At 40.0% G+C, this 19,925-nt stretch overlaps 1 protein-coding gene across 5 annotated transcripts in view; it reads left to right on the top strand.

The window, feature by feature from the left end:
• The window catches only part of fam13a (family with sequence similarity 13 member A), a 52,292-nt gene that overhangs the window by 19,667 nt on the left and 12,700 nt on the right, over positions 1 to 19,925 (top strand). For 4 of the 5 annotated variants that reach the window (XM_047579204.1, XM_047579207.1, XM_047579206.1 and 1 more), the window contains exons 9-14: positions 5,089 to 5,130; positions 11,274 to 11,315; positions 11,428 to 11,592; positions 12,871 to 13,060; positions 16,125 to 16,183; positions 16,475 to 16,517. In XM_047579204.1, the coding sequence (XP_047435160.1) occupies positions 5,089 to 5,130; positions 11,274 to 11,315; positions 11,428 to 11,592; positions 12,871 to 13,060; positions 16,125 to 16,183; positions 16,475 to 16,517 (541 nt within the window). The remainder of the gene's footprint in view (positions 1 to 5,088; positions 5,131 to 11,273; positions 11,316 to 11,427; positions 11,593 to 12,870; positions 13,061 to 16,124; positions 16,184 to 16,474; positions 16,518 to 19,925) is intronic. The other variant, XM_047579205.1, reaches the window with a different exon arrangement.

Genomic DNA, 19,925 nt, shown 5'->3' with positions numbered 1-19,925 from the left:
TAATGATAAATAGGTTATGACCACGGTTTGCATAGATGGTCTCAGCCAAGGGTAAAGGTGAAGAATTTTGTGTGTTTGACATCAGTCACGGACCTAGAGCCTGAGCCCCGTGGCAATGGCATCCAAACAAGCTTATTATAAGAAGCTGAAACTGGAACCTCTTGGTGTCGAGTATCCTCAGTCCTGGAATAGCAAGTCTACAGCTGTGTCTGTTGTGGGGGTGATCACTGCTGTTACTGGGAGCTTTTACAGGTGCACACCTGCACTATGAAGCTGAGAATCACTTTTTATACACTCTACACACACACACCCATACCCACCCTTTTCTAAGATCTGTCTATCTAAGAGATATCCGATTGCAATAAATGTTTAGTCGTGTAATTAAGACACCGTTGTGGCATTTATTACAACTTGTCGAACATAGATCTCTGACCTTTAATATGACATCAATCAAAGCTTTAAATCCTGTCAGCACCAGTTCCATTAACACATTACATAAAGGTTAATCATGACAAACAGACAGTCAGGCATCATATTAATGTTATTTATTTTTTGTCGCTCATTTTTATCATACAACGTGTACTTTTTGTAGAATTTCATTTAGAATTTCATTGGCAAATCAGTTGCTTTTATAATCTAACAAATTGTGTTTTTATCATACAGCTTGGAGATAATAATTTACGCCATAAGTATCTTTTTGCTCCCCAAAATTCAATAATCAGTCAGAAAGGCCGACTATTGCTTCTTACTGGAACCAAAATGGCCTAAATACAAGTGACAGATGTACTACTTCTATGGTGCCAGTAAATTGTAAGGTGTGTGGGGACACACACCATTAATCTTCTTCTCAAGTCATATTGGATGACTGCTCTATAGATAGCTTGACGGGGGACCCCAGCAACGTGCGTCACCAATATGAACTCACTGGTATTTACTAAAATAAATAAATAAATAAACTGGCTTCACCTCCTTTCGAATATTTTTAGTCGTGTTTTTGTAGTTTTGTAGTAATTTACCACAAATTACACTGACTTACAGAGTTTTTTCCAAACCTATGCCCTTTTTTAAGAATATGTTGGAGAAAAAAAAATGTTTTTGTTTGTACAAAGCTCAGTTTTAAGTAGCCGTGACTGCGATAAATAAAACGTGTAGCATCGAAATGATGATTTTTCCACAGGTTGAAATCTGTTTTCCACATCTGTAGCTGCTCTTTACTTGTCAGCTTGCTCTCACTTTCCATAGGCATGTGTCAGACAAGTCTCTGTCAGCAGAGTGCAGCACACATTCAACACTGAATTAGACAAAAAAAAAACCTAGAACGACAAAATGAGGTTCTAGTCTTGTTCAGGGGTTTTATTCTTATGCATTTTTCCTTCTCAGTGATGATCGTTACTTACCAAGAATACCATGTGATGATCTGTGTTATTATCTTATAGTATTACATCTGACAGACGCACCCTTCCTTTAAAGAACTGCCCCCATCCTGACCGACGGCCGTCACTCATGTGCGTGTCATGTTCGGCACATTTGAAATCAAACCATCCTTCTCAGGTTTTCTATTAGTGATACCGCTTTTAGATCTTCTTACCACCTTTTGACTTCTGTTCTGCGTCGAGCACGAGTCTGAATGATTTTCTGAGTAATGCACTGCGATCCCTTCATCAAACAGTTATAGCAGTGATAATAATAATAACAATAATAGTTTTTAAAAATCCTGTGACTGTGTACTACACATTGAAACATCAACGTGAAGTCACCACACAGGTGATACGAGCCAACGTCGCGGCGTCATGCGAACGTTTTATGTTCTCACCATTACATACTTGCACATAGGGGACGCACACTGGCTTTTGTTGGGAGTTGCCATGGCTCGCTGAATCTTGTGATGTAACCATTGGATTTCTTAGAAGCTCATTGAAAATAGGTGGGAGTGAGGAACGTCACAGGTTGGTGTGAGTGCAGGTTCCCTGTGGATATGACAGTATTGTTGGCCGCCTGTCAGGACGTCTCATCCATCAGCCTGAAAGCCCTGACATCACGTATTTGTAGCAAGAGCCCGCTGGCTGGAACAAACTGGTTTCCTGCTGACTTTAATTCAAACTCTCATTTGAGACCGTGGCCTTTATTAGTCCCAAGATTTGATGACAGTGAATATCCACACTCGCTAATGACATAGGATATTTACAGTACAGTTCCAGTGCTGCAGACTCCTGGAAACGAGGTTTTAATTACAAGCTCAAGTCCATTGAAAGGCAGTGAGTGTAAAGGAGGATTCTCCTTAGTGAACAGTTTGAAGCATTCATCTGTTTCAGCACTGAAAAGATTTTCTATAAATCCATTTAAATCAACAGTTTTCATCATTGTTTAGCTTTAACTTTCCAAACACAATTTATTTTTTGCAACACCAGTTAACATATCCTTCAGCAAAGACAACTTTAGACGTAGACAAAGCACTTTGAAAACAATGTAATGAAAAATGTTAACATCAGATTTTTAATTAGACCTCAGCCTCTGCTCTCATTGTTGCGTGTTGCAGAGAGATTTTCTGAAAGGTGAGACAGGACGGAAGGAGAGAGACGCTGCCAAGTCTTATTGGAGCCAACTCGAGGATTATTCAAGTGACCAGCATCCGTTAAGCCAGACTAGCTCTGTCTACACATTTTTAAAAAAAAAAAAAACGTTGAAAAAGTGGAGCCTGCCCAGATCGACTAAGTTTTCCATTCGCTCCGGAGGGATCAGGCCGTTCCTGAGTATGCCTACAAAGCCTCTTGTTATCCCCTCAGTAAGGTAGTGGGTAAGCAGGATTTCCGCTTTTGCAATTCACGGCGGCGGGGACGGCACACATTATTTTTAATAAGCCTGCCAGACTGTGTAATACCGGTTAAGAACGTGGCAGCGGGAGGAAAAAAACGTTCACATCTGAAGAGAATTTCAAAGAGTTATGCGGCAAACCTTCCCCTTCAACTGAAACAACTTTGTTGTGCGCTGTGCCATTTGAGAAGACTTTCAAAGTTGAACAAACTTTGGCTCGTTCGCTTGAAACCCAAATCCTTTGTTTTGAACTTGTTGAGGTGCTGCATGAACGGCCACAGTGGTTTCCTCACAAAACACGTTCCTCTTACAGTAAGCCCCATGCAGGCCGGTCACGTACCAAAACACACCAGAGGAGCACATACTCAATAAACACCTGTGACTCAAAATTCATAAGACCCACAACACTGACAGATTGTTTTAGCTTGTCTACTTATTTGTCTTCTAATATCCTTATAAAAACAATATATTTAGACAATCTTTATACTACTGGATATCAGCTATATAGTATGTTCGCTTCTTCTGACTGATGCTGGGCTGTAAATGGTAGAAACGATTACCAGCACTAAATCTAGTTAATTGATTTCCACTAATTATTAAGAATATTGTATTAAAAACACTCAGGAAATAGTCTGTAGTGCTACACCTGGTAACTTATTTATACCTGTTAATGTTTCAGATATTATACCTACAGATTGGACATACTTGTGGCCTCTTTGCTCATAATATTCACATTAGTTTATCGTCTGATAAACTATCAGAGCAGTTCTAGTTGTCTGGTCAATGAATCTCTTGTCTCCCGTCTCCCCTGAAAGATCTGTGTAGAAAGATTTACACTAAAAGCTTATTGTCTGCCACGATATGGAAAATACTGTGGTGAGCAGCCGAAAGGCCAAAAATGCCTGGAATGAGTTTCCCTGTATGTTTGCCTGGTTTGTCTACATTTTTGTAAATGGACCTTTTGTCCCAAGCGTTTCTGCTGCATGAGTGTAAAGCGAAAGCTATGACAGAGTACATGTTGTTCCTAGATGTGTCCTCTTTTTCCTGGTAAACATTCAAATCAGAAGTCCCATTGGGGGCTGAGTGTGATGTAGTCAGTGTGATGAAGGGTCAGATTGTTTTATTTTTATTAGCTAAACCAATTAGCCACAACATCAAAGCCACCTGCCTAATATTGTGTAGATCCACCTTTTCCCTTCAGAACAGTTGTGACCCATTGGGAAATGGACACAGGTATTCTGAGGGCGTCCTGTGGTGTCTGGGACCAGGACGTTTACGGGTTTTTTTGGACTGACCTCTGTTTGCCAGGATTGTCCCAGTACATCCTGCGGATACTCAGTCAGTTTGCAGTAATGGGAGTTTGGAAGCTGAGTCAACACCTTGAGCTATTTTCATTATTCTTTTTACCATTTCTTAGAGGTTTTTGTGGTGCAGCCGGCTGCATTGTCCTGCTGACAAATGGTTGCTGCCATTCAAAAGTGTCATTGCTATGGGCAGCGGGTGCTTGGTCAACACCAATGTGGTTTGTACATATCTAGTCGACATCTGCATTAATACCAGGACCAAAGGTTTCTCCAGGAGAACAAATGCATTGGAACATGATGTTGTTATTCACCTCACCTGCCACTGGTTTTAATATTATGGCTGGCGGCTGTACTCCTCTTTGTTTCATCCACATTCATCCAAAATGATTTATTTCACTCCCAATGTTCAGATTTGCCCGTCTCAGACATAACATCTTACCGCAAACAAAATACACACATACAAAAGCAGCCTTATTTAATCCTTCAACACCCATTCATTTGTGTCATGTTTGGTTTGTTTTTTGTTCCGCTGTGATTTTAGAGAAAATAATACAGAGTTGAGCTCTGCTTACGCAAACAAGACCAGTCGATTATGACATGTTCAGCCTGCGAGTGTCAGGATGTGAAAATGTTAACCAACTCCTAACATTTAGTGACAACACGAGTTCCTCTTACTGTTGCGTAACTTCATCATGCGTCGCCGGTATTCATGTGGTGGCAGCAACAGGCCTATATTCCAGAGCAGCACCCATTTCTCTGCTGCTTCATAATAATTAGACCTGAGACCAGAGACATGGTGCACAAAGGCACTGATCTGTTGCGCTGCGTGGCTATTATTCTGCAGACAAAAGCCTTATATGCCTATATTCAACCATAGTAGCACGTAGTGATGGGACTTAGTGCTTTTATGCACTAGCACCTTGTAGCTACATCCTGCAAACCAATAAAACATCTATTTGTTTTCTTATTTCAGCTCCCAAGAAGAAGACAGGCCAATATCTCCTTTCTACATGAGGTAAGCCTCATGCTTGTGTTGGAGAGCTGTGGTTACCTTGTTGCTTTGCTGGTGTGGGGGAAGTGGCTGCTTGCTGCTGCACTTCATTAGAAACAATGGAACCACCAGTTTGAGGGAGAGCAGGGCAGCGTGCACCCGTTTCTTTGGTTTCCTGTTTCAGGCAACGATGTTTCAGAATGACCTGGTGATTAATTAGCAGTTTGTTAAGAGAAGAATAACACCTACAGTTAGAGCATAATGACTTCAGGTTAGCTTGTGAGGTCGCTGACTTCTCGTAACATACATTAAATCATTACATAACAGTCCAACTTGCCAGGGTTCAAACTACGAACACCTGTCAGGTGTTTTTGTTGAGCACTGAATGATAATGATATGCTGTATCGAAGGTGAGCTGGTGCCACATAAGTTTTTTTCTTACAAAGATGTCAAAGCTCCTTGAGACTTGTTGAGTTTAGCCTGAAAGATGATTCATCCAGTCAAATGCAGAATCGTCCTTGAAGGTTCCTTTATCCAAACTGCTTCTAAAGACAACTTCTCAGATGGTTGTATAGTCCAAACTATGTGGTTAAAAAAACCTCAGACGTTCTAGTTCAGGCCTCTCAAATGAGATTTGCTGCTTTTCTCTGTGTCATTGTGCAAGAAATATATTTGGCTTTCTCACTATATGTGACACTTGTCCAGCCAGCGTTAACACGTATCTCTCTTCAGTTAGTCATTTGGAGTTGGCACATTTTTCCCATGGTGCTGTTTACTGATATGACCTTAAAGCTGATCTGTCTCCGAGGCACCTGTTTGTGTGATCAAGCATTTCATGGCCTTTTCTTTAAAAAATAAATAAATAAAAAAGAAATAAGTGAACAGGTGACACAAGACGTGAACTTCAAGTAATACACGTTCAGCGTGTATATTCGTTCAAAGTCTATATGATAAAAGTTTGAAATGCGATGATAAAATTGGAATAGTTTACGACTTTTTTGTTGCATCAGTAAAACTGGCCGGAGAAAACTGTGATATGAACTGGGACATTTTGTCTGTCAGTTTTATTTTCATAAAATCACCAGCCGTCTCATCCATGACAGTACAGCTCTTGCATCAGTCCACGTGGCCATAGAGGTAACTATGTACAGTATGTGTAATATGTAGCACATAACTGCAACCTGTTACTGAAGTATGGGATATGTGATCTCTTGTGTTTGTACTCAGCAGTCTTTAGCTGTGCTGCGAAAGATTTGTATATTTCATATATTTATTTAAGTAAAGAAACGTGACCTCTCATAGGTCAGGATGACATAAAACTTTCACATATTAATTCATATTAATATGTTCACGCTTTTAAATGTGGGAATTGACTTTTTCTTCACATAATGATGTTAAAGTTAAATTAATTTTTTGCAGGTTTTGTTCCTTTAACCTTGGTAATTTTATAGTTTGGAAACATTTTGAAACAAACCAGTGAGAGTCAGACTGTGGTGTAACACTGGGTTATAATCATTATCCTTCCCCCCGTTACTAACCACTCATGTTGCTCACGTTCATCAGTGACTAACTCTGTGGACTACAGGCACTTGGTCACATATACACCCACATACACACATGTTTCCTCTCTCTGTTGAAGTTTACCTGCATTCCTTCACATAGGCAGCCACCTTAAGGCTTAACCTCAGGCCGCTCAAAGTGGCTCATACATCAACATCATTTTTTTTTTTCTGTGTTTGTGTCGACCAAAGACTCTGAAGGTCCTGGCTAATATCTGACTGTGGTGTAATACTGGATTACCTGAGCGGACGTCCCTGGGTACACAGTGCTAAGGATTTAACTCATATAAGCTTCTGCTGTGGAAGCTCTGGAGTTGTTTCCTCCACACTTTTTTCTGCCTTAAAGACCTGTTGACTTTAAAACGCCAACACCGAAGCATATTTCCTTCCTGCCTTTATTTGAAAGGCAGTTACCGTGGCGTGAATGCTCGGGACGAAGCAGTTAAACTCAGCTATCCCTAAAACAAAGACTTGCATTGCTGACTTTTGTAACACAAGCATAGCAGGACAGAAATAGCGCAACTGCAGAATTAAAATGCCAGACCCGTCATATCACTGAAGACCAGAGTTCAGCAAATCGCACAAACACCATGAAGATGGAAACAAGTAGTCAGTCAGGACTCACTCATTAAGTCGTTAAGGTAAATTAATAGATTAGGTTTTGTCAAACAGGCCGGGCAGAAATAATGTGTTTTCACTTAGAATTAGATTAAGAAAATAAAAAAAAATAGTAAAATAAAAAGATGCTGGAAGAAAAAACAAATCCAACAAATAAACTCTGTGAAAACCACAAAACGTTTGGAAACAACCAGGCCTTTGATTAGACTCCGACTGTGGCTTCGCTCTACAAAAGAATCACTGTCACACTTTTTAGATGTCAGTCTTGATTGTCTCCAGCTTCACTAATTCACTGTGAATTTTGGGTAAATTAGACCCTTTTAAAAAATAAAGGCATGATTGACCAAACCACATCCGCATCAGTTACAAGAACAGATTTTATATTATAAGTCAGGTGATAATATAACAGTATAAAAATAATAATAATAAAAAAAAATATTTGAAACATTTCAGTCTAATCAAATTTTCAACTGATTCCCCACTGTTGGATAAATTAAATGGTTATTTTATCTTAATTTAGACCAGCAATATACAGTATATCTTTTGGAAACTGGCCCTTTATAGTTTATGTTGGGTAAACTTTTAAGGTTTTAAGACTTGGATCAACCAACCGTTGTTCTTGTTCATCTTTTTTTTTCCTCATCCGTCCTCAGAGATAACTTATAGCTTAAACAAATAGTAGCACGTTTGTTTTTAGACCAGTGACTCATGTTATAGCTGGTGAATCTGATTTACAATCCTCTGAAGTTTTACAACTGAGAAATAAAACTGCACAGTCACTGTGTTGCAAAGGCGCCTAAGCGCCTTCTGATCAAAGGTTCAGCTTCGCTTGGGGTGTAATTTTAGATTTTTAGAGGGCATTCAGGAAGGGATTGTTGACTTGGCTCACCCATATTTTGGCGCTGATATTCTCGTTACGTTTCCGATGCAGTGACTCATCCCACTGCTTTTTGCCAGTAGTTCATGACTCAGACCGTCCCCACTGAACACCGGGAAAACAATCCTGCCTCATGCCACAGCTGTGCGACTGTTGCATCCCTAGTAAAAACTGGTCCACTGGTCACTGGAACAAAGTTTACTTTGGGAGATGATGGCACCTCCTTTACTGACTCACCCCTCTCCTTCTGTCCCATGACAACCCAAAAACCTATTTGGGTTGGTGATTTATTTCACTCTCTGCATTTACAGGATACGACACTCAGCTGGTTATTTTACGGAGCTCTTCAATGCAGCACAAGCCGCCATAGAAGAAAGCTAATATAAGTTTGTAAACCTCTATGAATACAAAACAAATGTGCATGACCGGAGTTAGCATATTTTAAGATGTCACAATAATAAAGTAGGATACAGTACGGCATGAAAGGATTCTTTGTTATACCCTCAATTGGCTTTGATCACATTTACCCACAAATCTAGTTTCCTTTCAGTGTTTTTAAAGCCAGTGTATAGACCTTTTGTGTCCCGCTTCTCAGAGTAATTACACAAATAACGTTAACACATGACGTATGACGTATATCTACAGCCTTTTCTTCTTCTGAGTGCCAAGTTTCTTTTCTTGTTTGTTGCGTCAGAAACATATCTAGGGCATTTTCTTGGCATTTACCACCATATCCTACTTTTCACTTCGTCTACTTCATCTCAAGCCAACGACCTTTGCTTACTGATGAAAAAAAAAAAATACTGGTTCTTTAAACCATTGTGTCTCCACAGACACACAATTTAAAACGCAAGGATACTGGCAAGAAATTGACCTCCCGCTTAATCAGCTTTGTGTTAATTCGTTGGGCAAAGGTTTGAATGTAACAGGACACCTATTTATATGTAAAAGTATTACAAAGACATAGACAAAACATACAAGGGATTTGACTCTTGCTGCCAGTCTGTCACAAGATAATTAAAGGTATAATGGTTCAGACCAAAGTCTTTACCACGGCTGATTGACTCTTTATTGTAAGTGATCATCAAGCTTAAGAACGGGAGAGCTGCCGTCTTAAACCAGTGCCTAAAGTTGCACCGTAGAGCAGCGCAAGCTTGATTTGTCTCGTCCTGGTGCTATAAAAGTCTTTAGAGGTATGAAAACCATGTCTGCTGGCACATATTCTCGTTATGTAATTGACCCTTTTATCACCTTTTTACCAAGACTGGACTGTACCGTAGCGTGAGGTCAGCCGCAGAGAGTTGGAGACAGCTCTAGAAACTTCGTACGGGCCATAGAGCATGTCCACTGTGTCCACTTGAAGCTGTGCCTTTGACATTCATAGCCAGTAAAACCTGAGGTTAAATCAACATTAGTAAGCCGTTACACATTCAGAGCCGGCTCTATTATTAGGTAGGTGGGTAATATTTTTCTTGCTGTGAGATAATCGACCAGGCTAGTCTGACGCCTTAGGAGCAACTTCACTCATTGGTTGTTGTTTTTCAAATGTCACAATGAAACAAACCAAGGTTAATATGTGTGTGTGTACATATATATATATGTACACACACACACACATACATACAGGTTGAAAAATTATATTACATAAGCCCCATGATCTGAGCTAATTTCCTAAACTCATCATTTCATTTTATTGTGATCTGGTTCACTGTTTCTTCTGAGAGCTTTGATAATGTTTCACCACAGTCACCTTCACGCTGAACCTTCACTCGTCTTTATAAGAGCTCTGTACGTGGCCCCGTGCCACACCGCGTTATTACTGTCAACATCACTGTTTATGGAAGGTTTAGCTGTACTCCAGGAAAACCTGACGTCACGTGGTGTAGATCAACTTCTCAGGGATGCAGGGGCTGATTCACCATGGAGATTTGTTTGTTTGTTTGTTTGTTTGTTTGTTTGTTTTATCAACTCAATCACAGCATGAAGAAATTTCTAAAACTATTAATATTTTGTGGACTAGAAATTGTTGTTCTGTCTAAATCTAACCTCAAATATTTAATTTTAAAATGCTATATGCTATATATATATATACATATATATATATATATATATACATACATATTTGTGTGTGTGTGTGTGTGCATTTTTTATTTACATTAAAACCGGAAAATGTTTGGCATTTTCTCTCAAAAAAAACTCGTTATTATCTAAATGGTAGCTAAGCTGAACAGTTCTTTCGGCTACTGATTGACTAAACGTGCCCTACATATAAGCAAAATCTTAAATCATACTGTGCGTGCCATCACTTCACACTGTTTTCAGGGTTTCCTCCACATTTCTAGGTCATCTAAAGTTTTAAACCTCACCCCATCAAAGTGTGTACAAAGGATGTAATGAACTGTTTGCTGCTTATTTAAGCAGCTAAGTTGAAATAGTATGTAGACAACAAATGATCTCTATCATTAAACAGAATAATGATGTACTTTAAATAACGTAACGTACATAACTATTGTTTAGCTTAACATTCAAGACTTATACCACATATATGTAGAGAGAGAGAAAATCTATGAGTGGGACTTGTGGGAGTGTTAATTGTATCTTGATTAAAATGATAAGATGTTTAAATCCTGTGTCCAGCTTTCCTTTGTTAGTTAGTGTAGATTGTGAACAAAGCACTAAGGGTTCAGACACTCATCTATTTTTATTTATTTGCAAAAATCTATCTAGCAATATCTACGTGTGGACACACACCTCCACTCATTTGTCAGTTTTTATTTTTTTCTGCTAAATAAATGCATAAATGTGCGTTTTAAGAGACGGAGAGGGAATAGAAAGGAGGATACGGCTGAAGTCAAAGATCAGTATAAAGATCCATGACCATCTACTTTGCTGCTGGACTTAGCGGTAGTCATAGAGTCCGGCCTCATTGCTCTCAGAGGACCCACTTAGCTGAGCTCTGAACACAGCTGAGGTTAACGTTCACTCATGCACATAGATGCCTTGATCACCTAGGGCAGGAGCCAGGGCCCCGGGGGGTTTTCAGCGTTGCTCAGTGACCTGTTGTGACCACTTGTTTCTGTTGCATTAACATTCCCCTCTTGTTTTTCTTTCAGTAACCACCTCTACCCGGTCCACTGCAAACCAAATGTGGTAAAGTAAGTGGATTTTTTTTTTTTTTTTTTAGTGTATGGTCTTGGTGGTCCTTTAAAAGGGAATTTATAACTCTCACGGGGCATAAAATGTTAAATTTCTTCTTCGATCTCAAAGTTTTCTGGACCGAACCATACGCACAACAGTGGAGCAGCACCTGTTTGACGTTAACCCTTTAGAGGAGTCGACCGCGTGTCCTTCAAGTCCGAGGGTGACGCCAACTGCACGACAGAGACGTCGGCACCAGAGAGAGCAACAGGAGGAGGGCCTGAGACGAAGCAGGTACAATATGTTTAGTGCGTAAAAACTCATTGTCTTTAGTGATGTGCACTTACGTTTTGTCCTTAAAGTCTTAATTTCGTTCTGTTGAATAAAAAAAAACCTGTTTGCATGAAATTGATAATCAGAGCCAAGTTTAATTCCCTTTTGAATGTCCCTTCAGTCACATAGTTCTCACTGTTATGTTGACTCATCTTAGGAAGAACAAACTGAATATGTGTCCTCAGCTTCATTAAAGCAGCTCAGGGCTACTTCAGCTTCCACTAGCATAATATTACTAGTATTGCTATTAACATAACTTACATAATTGCTCTTTTTAAAGCAAACAATAAAACTTAACAAACGATAATTATTTACATCAGGGGTTTTCAATGTTTTTCATCCCAAGGAACTGAGAGATGAAGTTCACTATGTGTTCTGTATTAAATTCAGCCTATTGCAAATTATAAATATACATTATTATTATCATTTAATCATTTAAAATCATTAGGTTCAGTATTAAGATGTTCAAATAATCCACACAGGTTAAAATATTCATTTAGGGTAGGGTGCGAACATGTGTGAAAGCTCCCATATTGCCATATATTCCCATATAATCAACCCCCCCTCCCCAATCACAGTTCAATGATTTAAGTGTCTTAACATCAGCAATGAAGAATTCCATCTCTACTTAAGATTTTCTAAATGTTAAATAGACATCGAACCTTAGAGCTGGTACCTTATACACACTGAATGATAAAGAGTTTGTGAACCAACAGGATGTAGCATGAAATATTCTTATTACACTGGCAGATATGAACAGAAACAGCTGAGATGAGATAAAGCCCGACCTCACTGCCAAACTGCAGTGATACAGCTTCCAGTTGGTGTTTCGGTCCCAGTAAGCATTTGTAAATTTTCACTCTGAGTGGGGAGCTTGTCCACTGAGGCACAGTACAGCCACAACAACTGGAGTCATCTCCCTAAGAACTAATCTGTGTTGATGGAGACTTGGTGGAGTCTGAGAGATCAGTGGCACAAGGATTAGAGGAGAGACGGCAGAAAATGTCAATAAGAGCGTGGACAGTAAATAGATGACAAATAGAATTAGCACAAAATCCAAACAGCACATTAGCAGCACCAGAAGGTATAAATAAATCAGGATAACCTTGGCATTTAGTTTCCTGGAGCATTTCTCCCAATGTCAAGCTGATAGCGACGGACCATAAAGAACAGAGGGAGTCAGATGGAAGGCCGGCGTCTCATCTCCTCTCTCCTGACTTCTTCCCCGTCTGAGAACAGGGCAGGCACCAACAAGGAGAACATCCCGTCGAGCGGAGGCAGCAGCTCCGGCAGCGTCGGGGAGGACTCGCCACGCAGCAGCGTGGACTCGCAGGGAGGTCTGAGCGGTCACGCTGTGCCAACCAGAACCAGGAAATCAAAACACAGCCCAACTCTGGTGCAGCTCACCGACAACCAGGCTGCCCACGCAGTGAGTCAACTCGCCTCTTATTCTCCTCTCTGTCTTTGTGATTTGTCATCATCCTGGGAGTCTCTCTGCTGCTCTTCTCTGCCGTTGTGTTGTCTTCCTCTTGTCTCTATCAGTCTTAATTTTGATTCGATAACAGTCCCTGTGAAAGCCGTTTGTTTGAATTTGTTTTGCAGCAGACTATTTGTGACTGTTTTATTGCACGGGATTCATAAATGTTAACCAGTAACTCAGCAGTGATGAGTGAAGCATCTCATCTCGCAGTCTTATTTCTGAGTCACTGCGAATAATTGTCCGTTGCATTTAGCAAGAACCACCAAATGGAAGCAAGGTGGAAAATGAGAGGAAGCAGCACGGGAGCTTGTAATATGAATAATGCCTCAATAATTGTTACCCACTTTTTTTCCATAGGTGATCCAAAAGTAAAACCCAGTTATGAGTGCATGGCCAGCCAGAGTTTTTATCCTCTTGTGAAAAAGAAGCAGAGAGCAGATTGGCCCTTTAACTGTTACGTGGGCACTCGAGACCACAATGTTCCAGACATTTGAGTGCTCAGGATTTTACCGGAGGGAAATTAGCGGGAGATGCTTAATGCGTTTTTGTTTTTTTTAAATTCTTGATAATTTATTAGACTTTTTCAACTTAAATGTGTTATTGTCTGAGCTTAGCTCCTATCCAGTTATGGACATAATGACGATACTGTTTACACTAATAGCCATTTTGTATATTTTAGTGTCTCCAGTAATTTCTGTCTTCAATGTCTCTGCTTGTATTAGATAAGTACACGATCATAAATCAGCTGGTTTGACGTTATTGGATTTGCATGATTATTACTCCAGTGTAATTAATCTATCCTTGATTTATGAGGTAATTCAGTTACAGCATCAGGGAATTAGTTATGGTTTTTCAATTAAATTTCTATTTAAAAACATTTATTTTTAATATTGTTATCTTTTATATTTTTTTATAGGCTGCACAGCTTGTAATTTCGGGAAGAGTTGTTAAACTTGTTTTCATAAACGTTCAGTAGAGGAACCTACAAAGTATAATCTAGTATCAGCCAGCAGATATCCTGTTTGTTAAACCATTATTTAACGATCTTATTTTATTTACTTACAATAGTTTATTAAAATACAGCCGTAATGCTGCGTTTTTGTTGCCGCGGCGATGTGGACATGCCCAATAAGCACACTGTAAATTACCTCCAGAATATTTGCCATTCGCGTTCAGCATGCAAACATTTGACCTTTCAGAGCTCTAACCCGGCATGTGTTCACACCATTTTTCCAGTCAGATGAAGCCCCAGCGACCTTCACACTAATTGGTGTCAGTCTGGTGGTGAAATTAGCTACAACAATATCTGAGGAAGGAGAGAAGAGTAAGGGACATGTAGGCACACGAAAATACGTGTCAAATTATTACAAGTCAATTCATCAACATGATATTGAACGTTAATAAAATCCTCCTCTTAATGAGCAGGTTAATAGTTTATACCAATTAATACTCTATAAGCAGATAATAATAATACTAATAGTAGTTGCTCAGGTTTCGCTCAGCTGCCAACTGAGATGCAGCCAGAGTTCTTCTCAGGGACTGTGTGAACGCAGCCGGAATCACAAGGACAGGATGATGGATGATGGAGGTGAAACATTAGCATTAACCTGATCTTTGCAGACTGTTCTTACAGTACAGCTGCATGCGAAGGAGTCAGAAGATGATTCACACCAGGCTGCTTTATGATGTCCATGGATGTAAAACTGAGCCACGTTGCAACCGCCCCGACGACTTACTGATGGAAATAGATGAGATAGATCCCTTGAGTTCACACGCTCTCACTCAAGGAACCGAATCCGAGAGAGGCCGAATGTTTCATTTTTACCCCCGTACCAATCAACCGTTATATAAGAGCACAGACGACATGTGATGCCTTGACACACTTTTGGCCCGTATATGATACTTGGCTCAGTCGTGATTGGCCATACGGGCGATCGTTGACAGCAGAGTTTTGACGTTGGTCAGGATCGGTGTTAGTCAGTGTGAACAGCTGGCTCCAAAGGAAGATCTTAAGGACAAGAGCCACTGAAGGTAACTAGGGCTCAGGAGGCTGTTCATTGCACAACATGAAGCAGTATGTTCCCCCCCTTGACAAATTGTAGCTATTTAAGCCAGAGCTCTTCAAGGTTCTTCAGGCCAAGGACCCCAAAACTGATGGAGAGATTATGATGCCTAGTGCCATTTATAAATCTATATTAGTATCATCATTTTACATTCAATATTAATGTATCCCTTTATTAAAATATATTGGATTCATGTTAATGTGTACTTAAAGGAATTTAAATTTGTGGGGGGGAAATTAAAATATATATATATATAAAAATGTCTAATCAACCAAAGATTTTTGCAACATCCCCTATGTTTAGGAGGCTAACACCTCCTAAACAGAGAATAACAAAACAAACTTTAGTATCTTTATTAAATGTGTTGCTGCTTTAATCAAGCTCATGTGAAATATGTGGCTCTGATTAAATAAATAAATCGCAGCTGATCTGATTCTGGTTACTACTACAAGATTCACCGGCCACAAAGCATCAACGGGATTTCCTTGTCGAAAGACTTCGCTGAGAAGAAATGATGAACAGGAGAATTTTATACCTTGTAGACCAGTGACTAATCCGTGTGCATCCTGCAACAACAAGCGTCTGTGATCAGTGCAAATAGAAGAAACAGGTCCCTGTCGACATTCTGGTGAATCTATAGTAGGCGCAGCATGTTTTCAATAAGGCTACTTATTCAGCAAATCACGTTGAGCTGTTATGCACTGTGTGTGCTCTTTATATGCGTTGTGAGGTAATGATATCATGATTCGAGGAATCAGTTGTCGAAAGAAACGTAGAGAGCAAACATGGAGAGCAGCGGAACAAGACTCATTAAGGTTTTAAATGTGTTCATTAAAAACACCAGTGTCTCATTAACACAGCGTGGACAGCTCGTCCCTGTTGGATTAAAAGAAAACAACCATAATTATTTATTTAAATAACTGATGTTTCAATGTGTTTCCTTTTCATAGTTCAAGGAATGTGTTGCTGAGAGACCTGCAGAAAACCACATGGAGACGATTCACAAAGGGTAAGCTCTTCAAAACGATTGCCTTTGTTTTCCATAGATAAGTCGGTGGGTGCCACTCGCACCTGTGTCTGTTATCCTGTGACCGGTTTGGTCTGCTGCGTTGTGTATAACGTACACTTTATCTGATAAGAAGAGGCAGCAGAGATATATGCATGTGAATGTATTTAGCGTGTGGGTTTTTTTCTGCGGCTTCCGACTGTAAACAGTTAGATGACTGATTAGTTGATTAGTCACAAGCTGCTGTTAAAGCCTCTTTGCTCAAGTGGTTTCTCTGTTCGTTGGACTTTCCAGGAATGACATTTCAAGAAAAGATGGCCTTCCTTCAGCTTTACAGGTAGGCTCAATTTCACATCTACGTTACCCGTTAGTGTTACGCTTCCGACATACTGGACTTGTTGCTTCAGAAACTCACCACCACTCTCTCTGCTTTCTCTTATAAAAGCTGTGGACTCTGATCTACTGTCAAGCCACAAACAGAGTTTCAAATTGTTCCCTTGTCAATGTGTCCTCTAATCATTATCGCATGGTGTTTCCTTGTCCACTAAGGGATATATATCATATATAATAATAATACTAATATATAATAATATATTTTATTTATAACGCACTTTACATTTTAAGGACAAAACAACTCCATCTGACCAACGCTGTGTTCTCTTTATGTAGCTAAAGTTCATTCACAAAACTTCCATTAGCAGCTAACGTTAATGTTATATATGAAACTGATTGATGGTTTAGGAACAACATTTCCTACTTAGGTCAATTATAAATACAGTGGCTGATTTCTAAATGTCACTTTTATCATATTACTAATGTCTTACTAACAAAAACATGTTTTGTTTTCTTATCCTAACATAAGCTAGTAAACAGATACAGTAGTTTAATTTAGTAAGCTTTAGAGATACATTCAACATGTTCATTAACAGTTAAATAATATAAAACATCTTCTCACTTGTGAAATTGTATTCCCTGTTGCTTGATTTTGGTGTTTCTTTCATGGGAACATCCGTAAACGACACAAAAGTCGGTCATTTTAGTCGGTCAGATGCACTGACGACAGTCTGACCGCTGGCCGCGCAGTGTCTGACCAGCGAGAATGCGGCATCTAGTGTATATATATATATATATATATGATCATTGTCCATTACAAGTTTTTTTCTTCCTGGGAAAAAAGAATTGTTTTAACAACACACAGACAAACAAGTCTTGATAAAATAACTTTGCTTACTACCACGCAGTTGACACACTAAAACCACTACACCAGTTTTATGATATTTCCTTGACTAATGCAGTGTGTTCGCTTGCTTTCACACTGGATGTGGAAGAACAGTTCACCTCTGCAGACTCACCTATATGTGTTTATTGAGATGTCTCCAAAGCCAGGAAGCTTTTTTTTTTTTTTGAAGCACTAAAAGACAAAAGACTCCATGTCTCTGGCATCCTCAATGCTGTTGTTATGCTCAGTGAAAACACTTTGGCTTCGTTCCTTGTCCTACCTTGGCACACTCTTCATTATTGCTGCAGAACAACTTTCTGCTTGGGAGATGTTAAAGATAACATGAACCTGAACCAAGACCAAGCATTAGAAAAAAAAAAGCTTAAACACACACAGAAGACTGGAGCCAGTTAGACACTCGGGCAGAGGGCGAGTTGACTTGTTTGTAAATGAGGGGCTAGGAAACAGGTGAGTAGATGAGTGGGAAGGCCCGTGGGTTACTGCAGGACAAATGAGAATGGTTGGTGGATATGATAATGGACAAGTCTCACACAGTCTTTCCACAGTCATGGCCAGAGCTGTTTATTATTTTAGGTTGTACAGTCATACATTTATACCGTATCTGTTTGTCCGTCCACCTCGTTCTTGTGAACAGTGTCTCTAAGGAAAAACACTTCCATTAAAGTCCTTCTAAGTCTTCACTACTTTTAGTATGTGAGTCTGGATGGACATGTGACAACCTCATGATGATGATGATTTACAAAACATTACCAACTAAAACAGAATAAATGAAAGTGTTAAAAAACACTGAAACAGAAACTATTAACACAAGTTTTGACCAGTGTGATTACTCATTCGTGAATCAAGCTGCTTTTGTTGAACTGAAACTTCCAAAGAAATGTCCTTTTTCTCTTATGTTAGAGGGAGATTTTAGTCCTGCACTGAGGGATTTCCTGCCCTCACGTAAATAGTTCACTCTTCGCTTATCAGTTTCTACATGAAGTTACTTCTGAGGTTTATTGTTGCTGTGGATGTGAGCAGAAGGAAACACGTTACATTCTCCCATCTGCTCGTCTCCGGTTTTAATCCGGACCAGCTTCGCCGCGTCACACACATCACACTGCGCTGAACCAATATGGTGAATCTTTTTCTAAGCGGCGCAGATGGATTTCAGGAGCGGCTCAGGCTGCTGCGCTGCCATCTCCACCATCACCACCACCACCACCACCGTGCCACTGAGCGGCCATCTGGAGCCGGCGCGTTGCTGCTCTCTGTGTGGACGCTGGGGCAGCAGCCTCTCAGCTGGTCATTACAACATGAGCATCACACAGACATGATTCTTACCGTCGGGCCTGTCGATGAGATTCATTTATAGACCGATTCTGCCTTCATGGTGACCTCAACGGCTGCAGATGAGTATTTCCAATACTCAGTGGATGTTGAGGCCTGTATTTACGATTAACCATCAGTTCTTTGCATATTAAAATGTGGCAACTTGCCTCCTTTTTTTTTTTTTAAGTACCGTATTTTCCGCACTATAAGGCGCACCTAAAAACCTCCAATTTTCTCAAAAGCTGACAGTGCGCCTTATAATCCGGTGCGCCTTTTATATGGACCAATATTGAGCCACAACAGGCCTCGCAACTACGGTAAGCAGCCGCCGACTTCATTTTCCCCCGTAGAAGAAGAAGCGCGCGGTGCATGCTGGGATATATGACTGCGCAAGGCGTGCCGTTTCATTTCCATTTGTGTGTTTATGTAAAGACCCCAAAATGGCTCCTATTAAGAGACACGCGATCAGTCACGCAGTAGAACACGGGAATAGAGCAGCAGCGGGAGAATTTAACATTAACGAATCAATGGTGCGGAAGTGGAGGAAGCAACACGATGACCTGCGCCAAGTAAGGAAGACTAAACAAAGTTTCCGAGGGAACAAAGCGAGATGGCTGCAGTAGCGTCTATTCTATGCGCCTTATAATGCGGTGCGCCTTATATATGAACAAAGTTTTAAAATAGGCCATTCATTGAAGGTGCGCCTTATAGTGCGGAAAATACGGTAAGTAAGTAAGAAAACACCACCTTACATCATCTCCCCCAAACTGATGGAGACATTAAATAGGGACCCCCTACCTACTATATGTGTTCTAGGCTTAGTGCTATTAATAAATACATATCATTATCATCATATTCTTATTTATTTTATTTCAAACATGTGCAACAGTAGGGTGGCTGTGCCAGAACATAGTGGGGATTTTTTTTAAAAAATGTATAAAAAAATGTCTAATCAACTAAAGATTTGCAGCACCCTAGGAGGTCTGCAGACCCCCTGTTGAAGACCTATTCCTTACACTGTCATAAACTCCAATGGGCGTTTTTCTCAGTTGTCTCTTGTCTAAACAAACCCATGTCAGTGTGTATTGGTTTGTAGCTGTAGTTCCTGTAAACTGATACTACTCTATCAAAACATGTTGTACCTGTACCACAAAAAAACCTGACAGTAGGAAGTGAAAGCAGCAGTGTTTTTCA

Source organism: Mugil cephalus, chromosome 2, assembly GCF_022458985.1.
Source record: "Mugil cephalus isolate CIBA_MC_2020 chromosome 2, CIBA_Mcephalus_1.1, whole genome shotgun sequence".
Lineage (NCBI taxonomy): Eukaryota > Metazoa > Chordata > Actinopteri > Mugiliformes > Mugilidae > Mugil > Mugil cephalus.
Note: the sequence above shows the minus strand (reverse complement) of the source record. Positions and strands in the feature narration are given on the sequence as shown.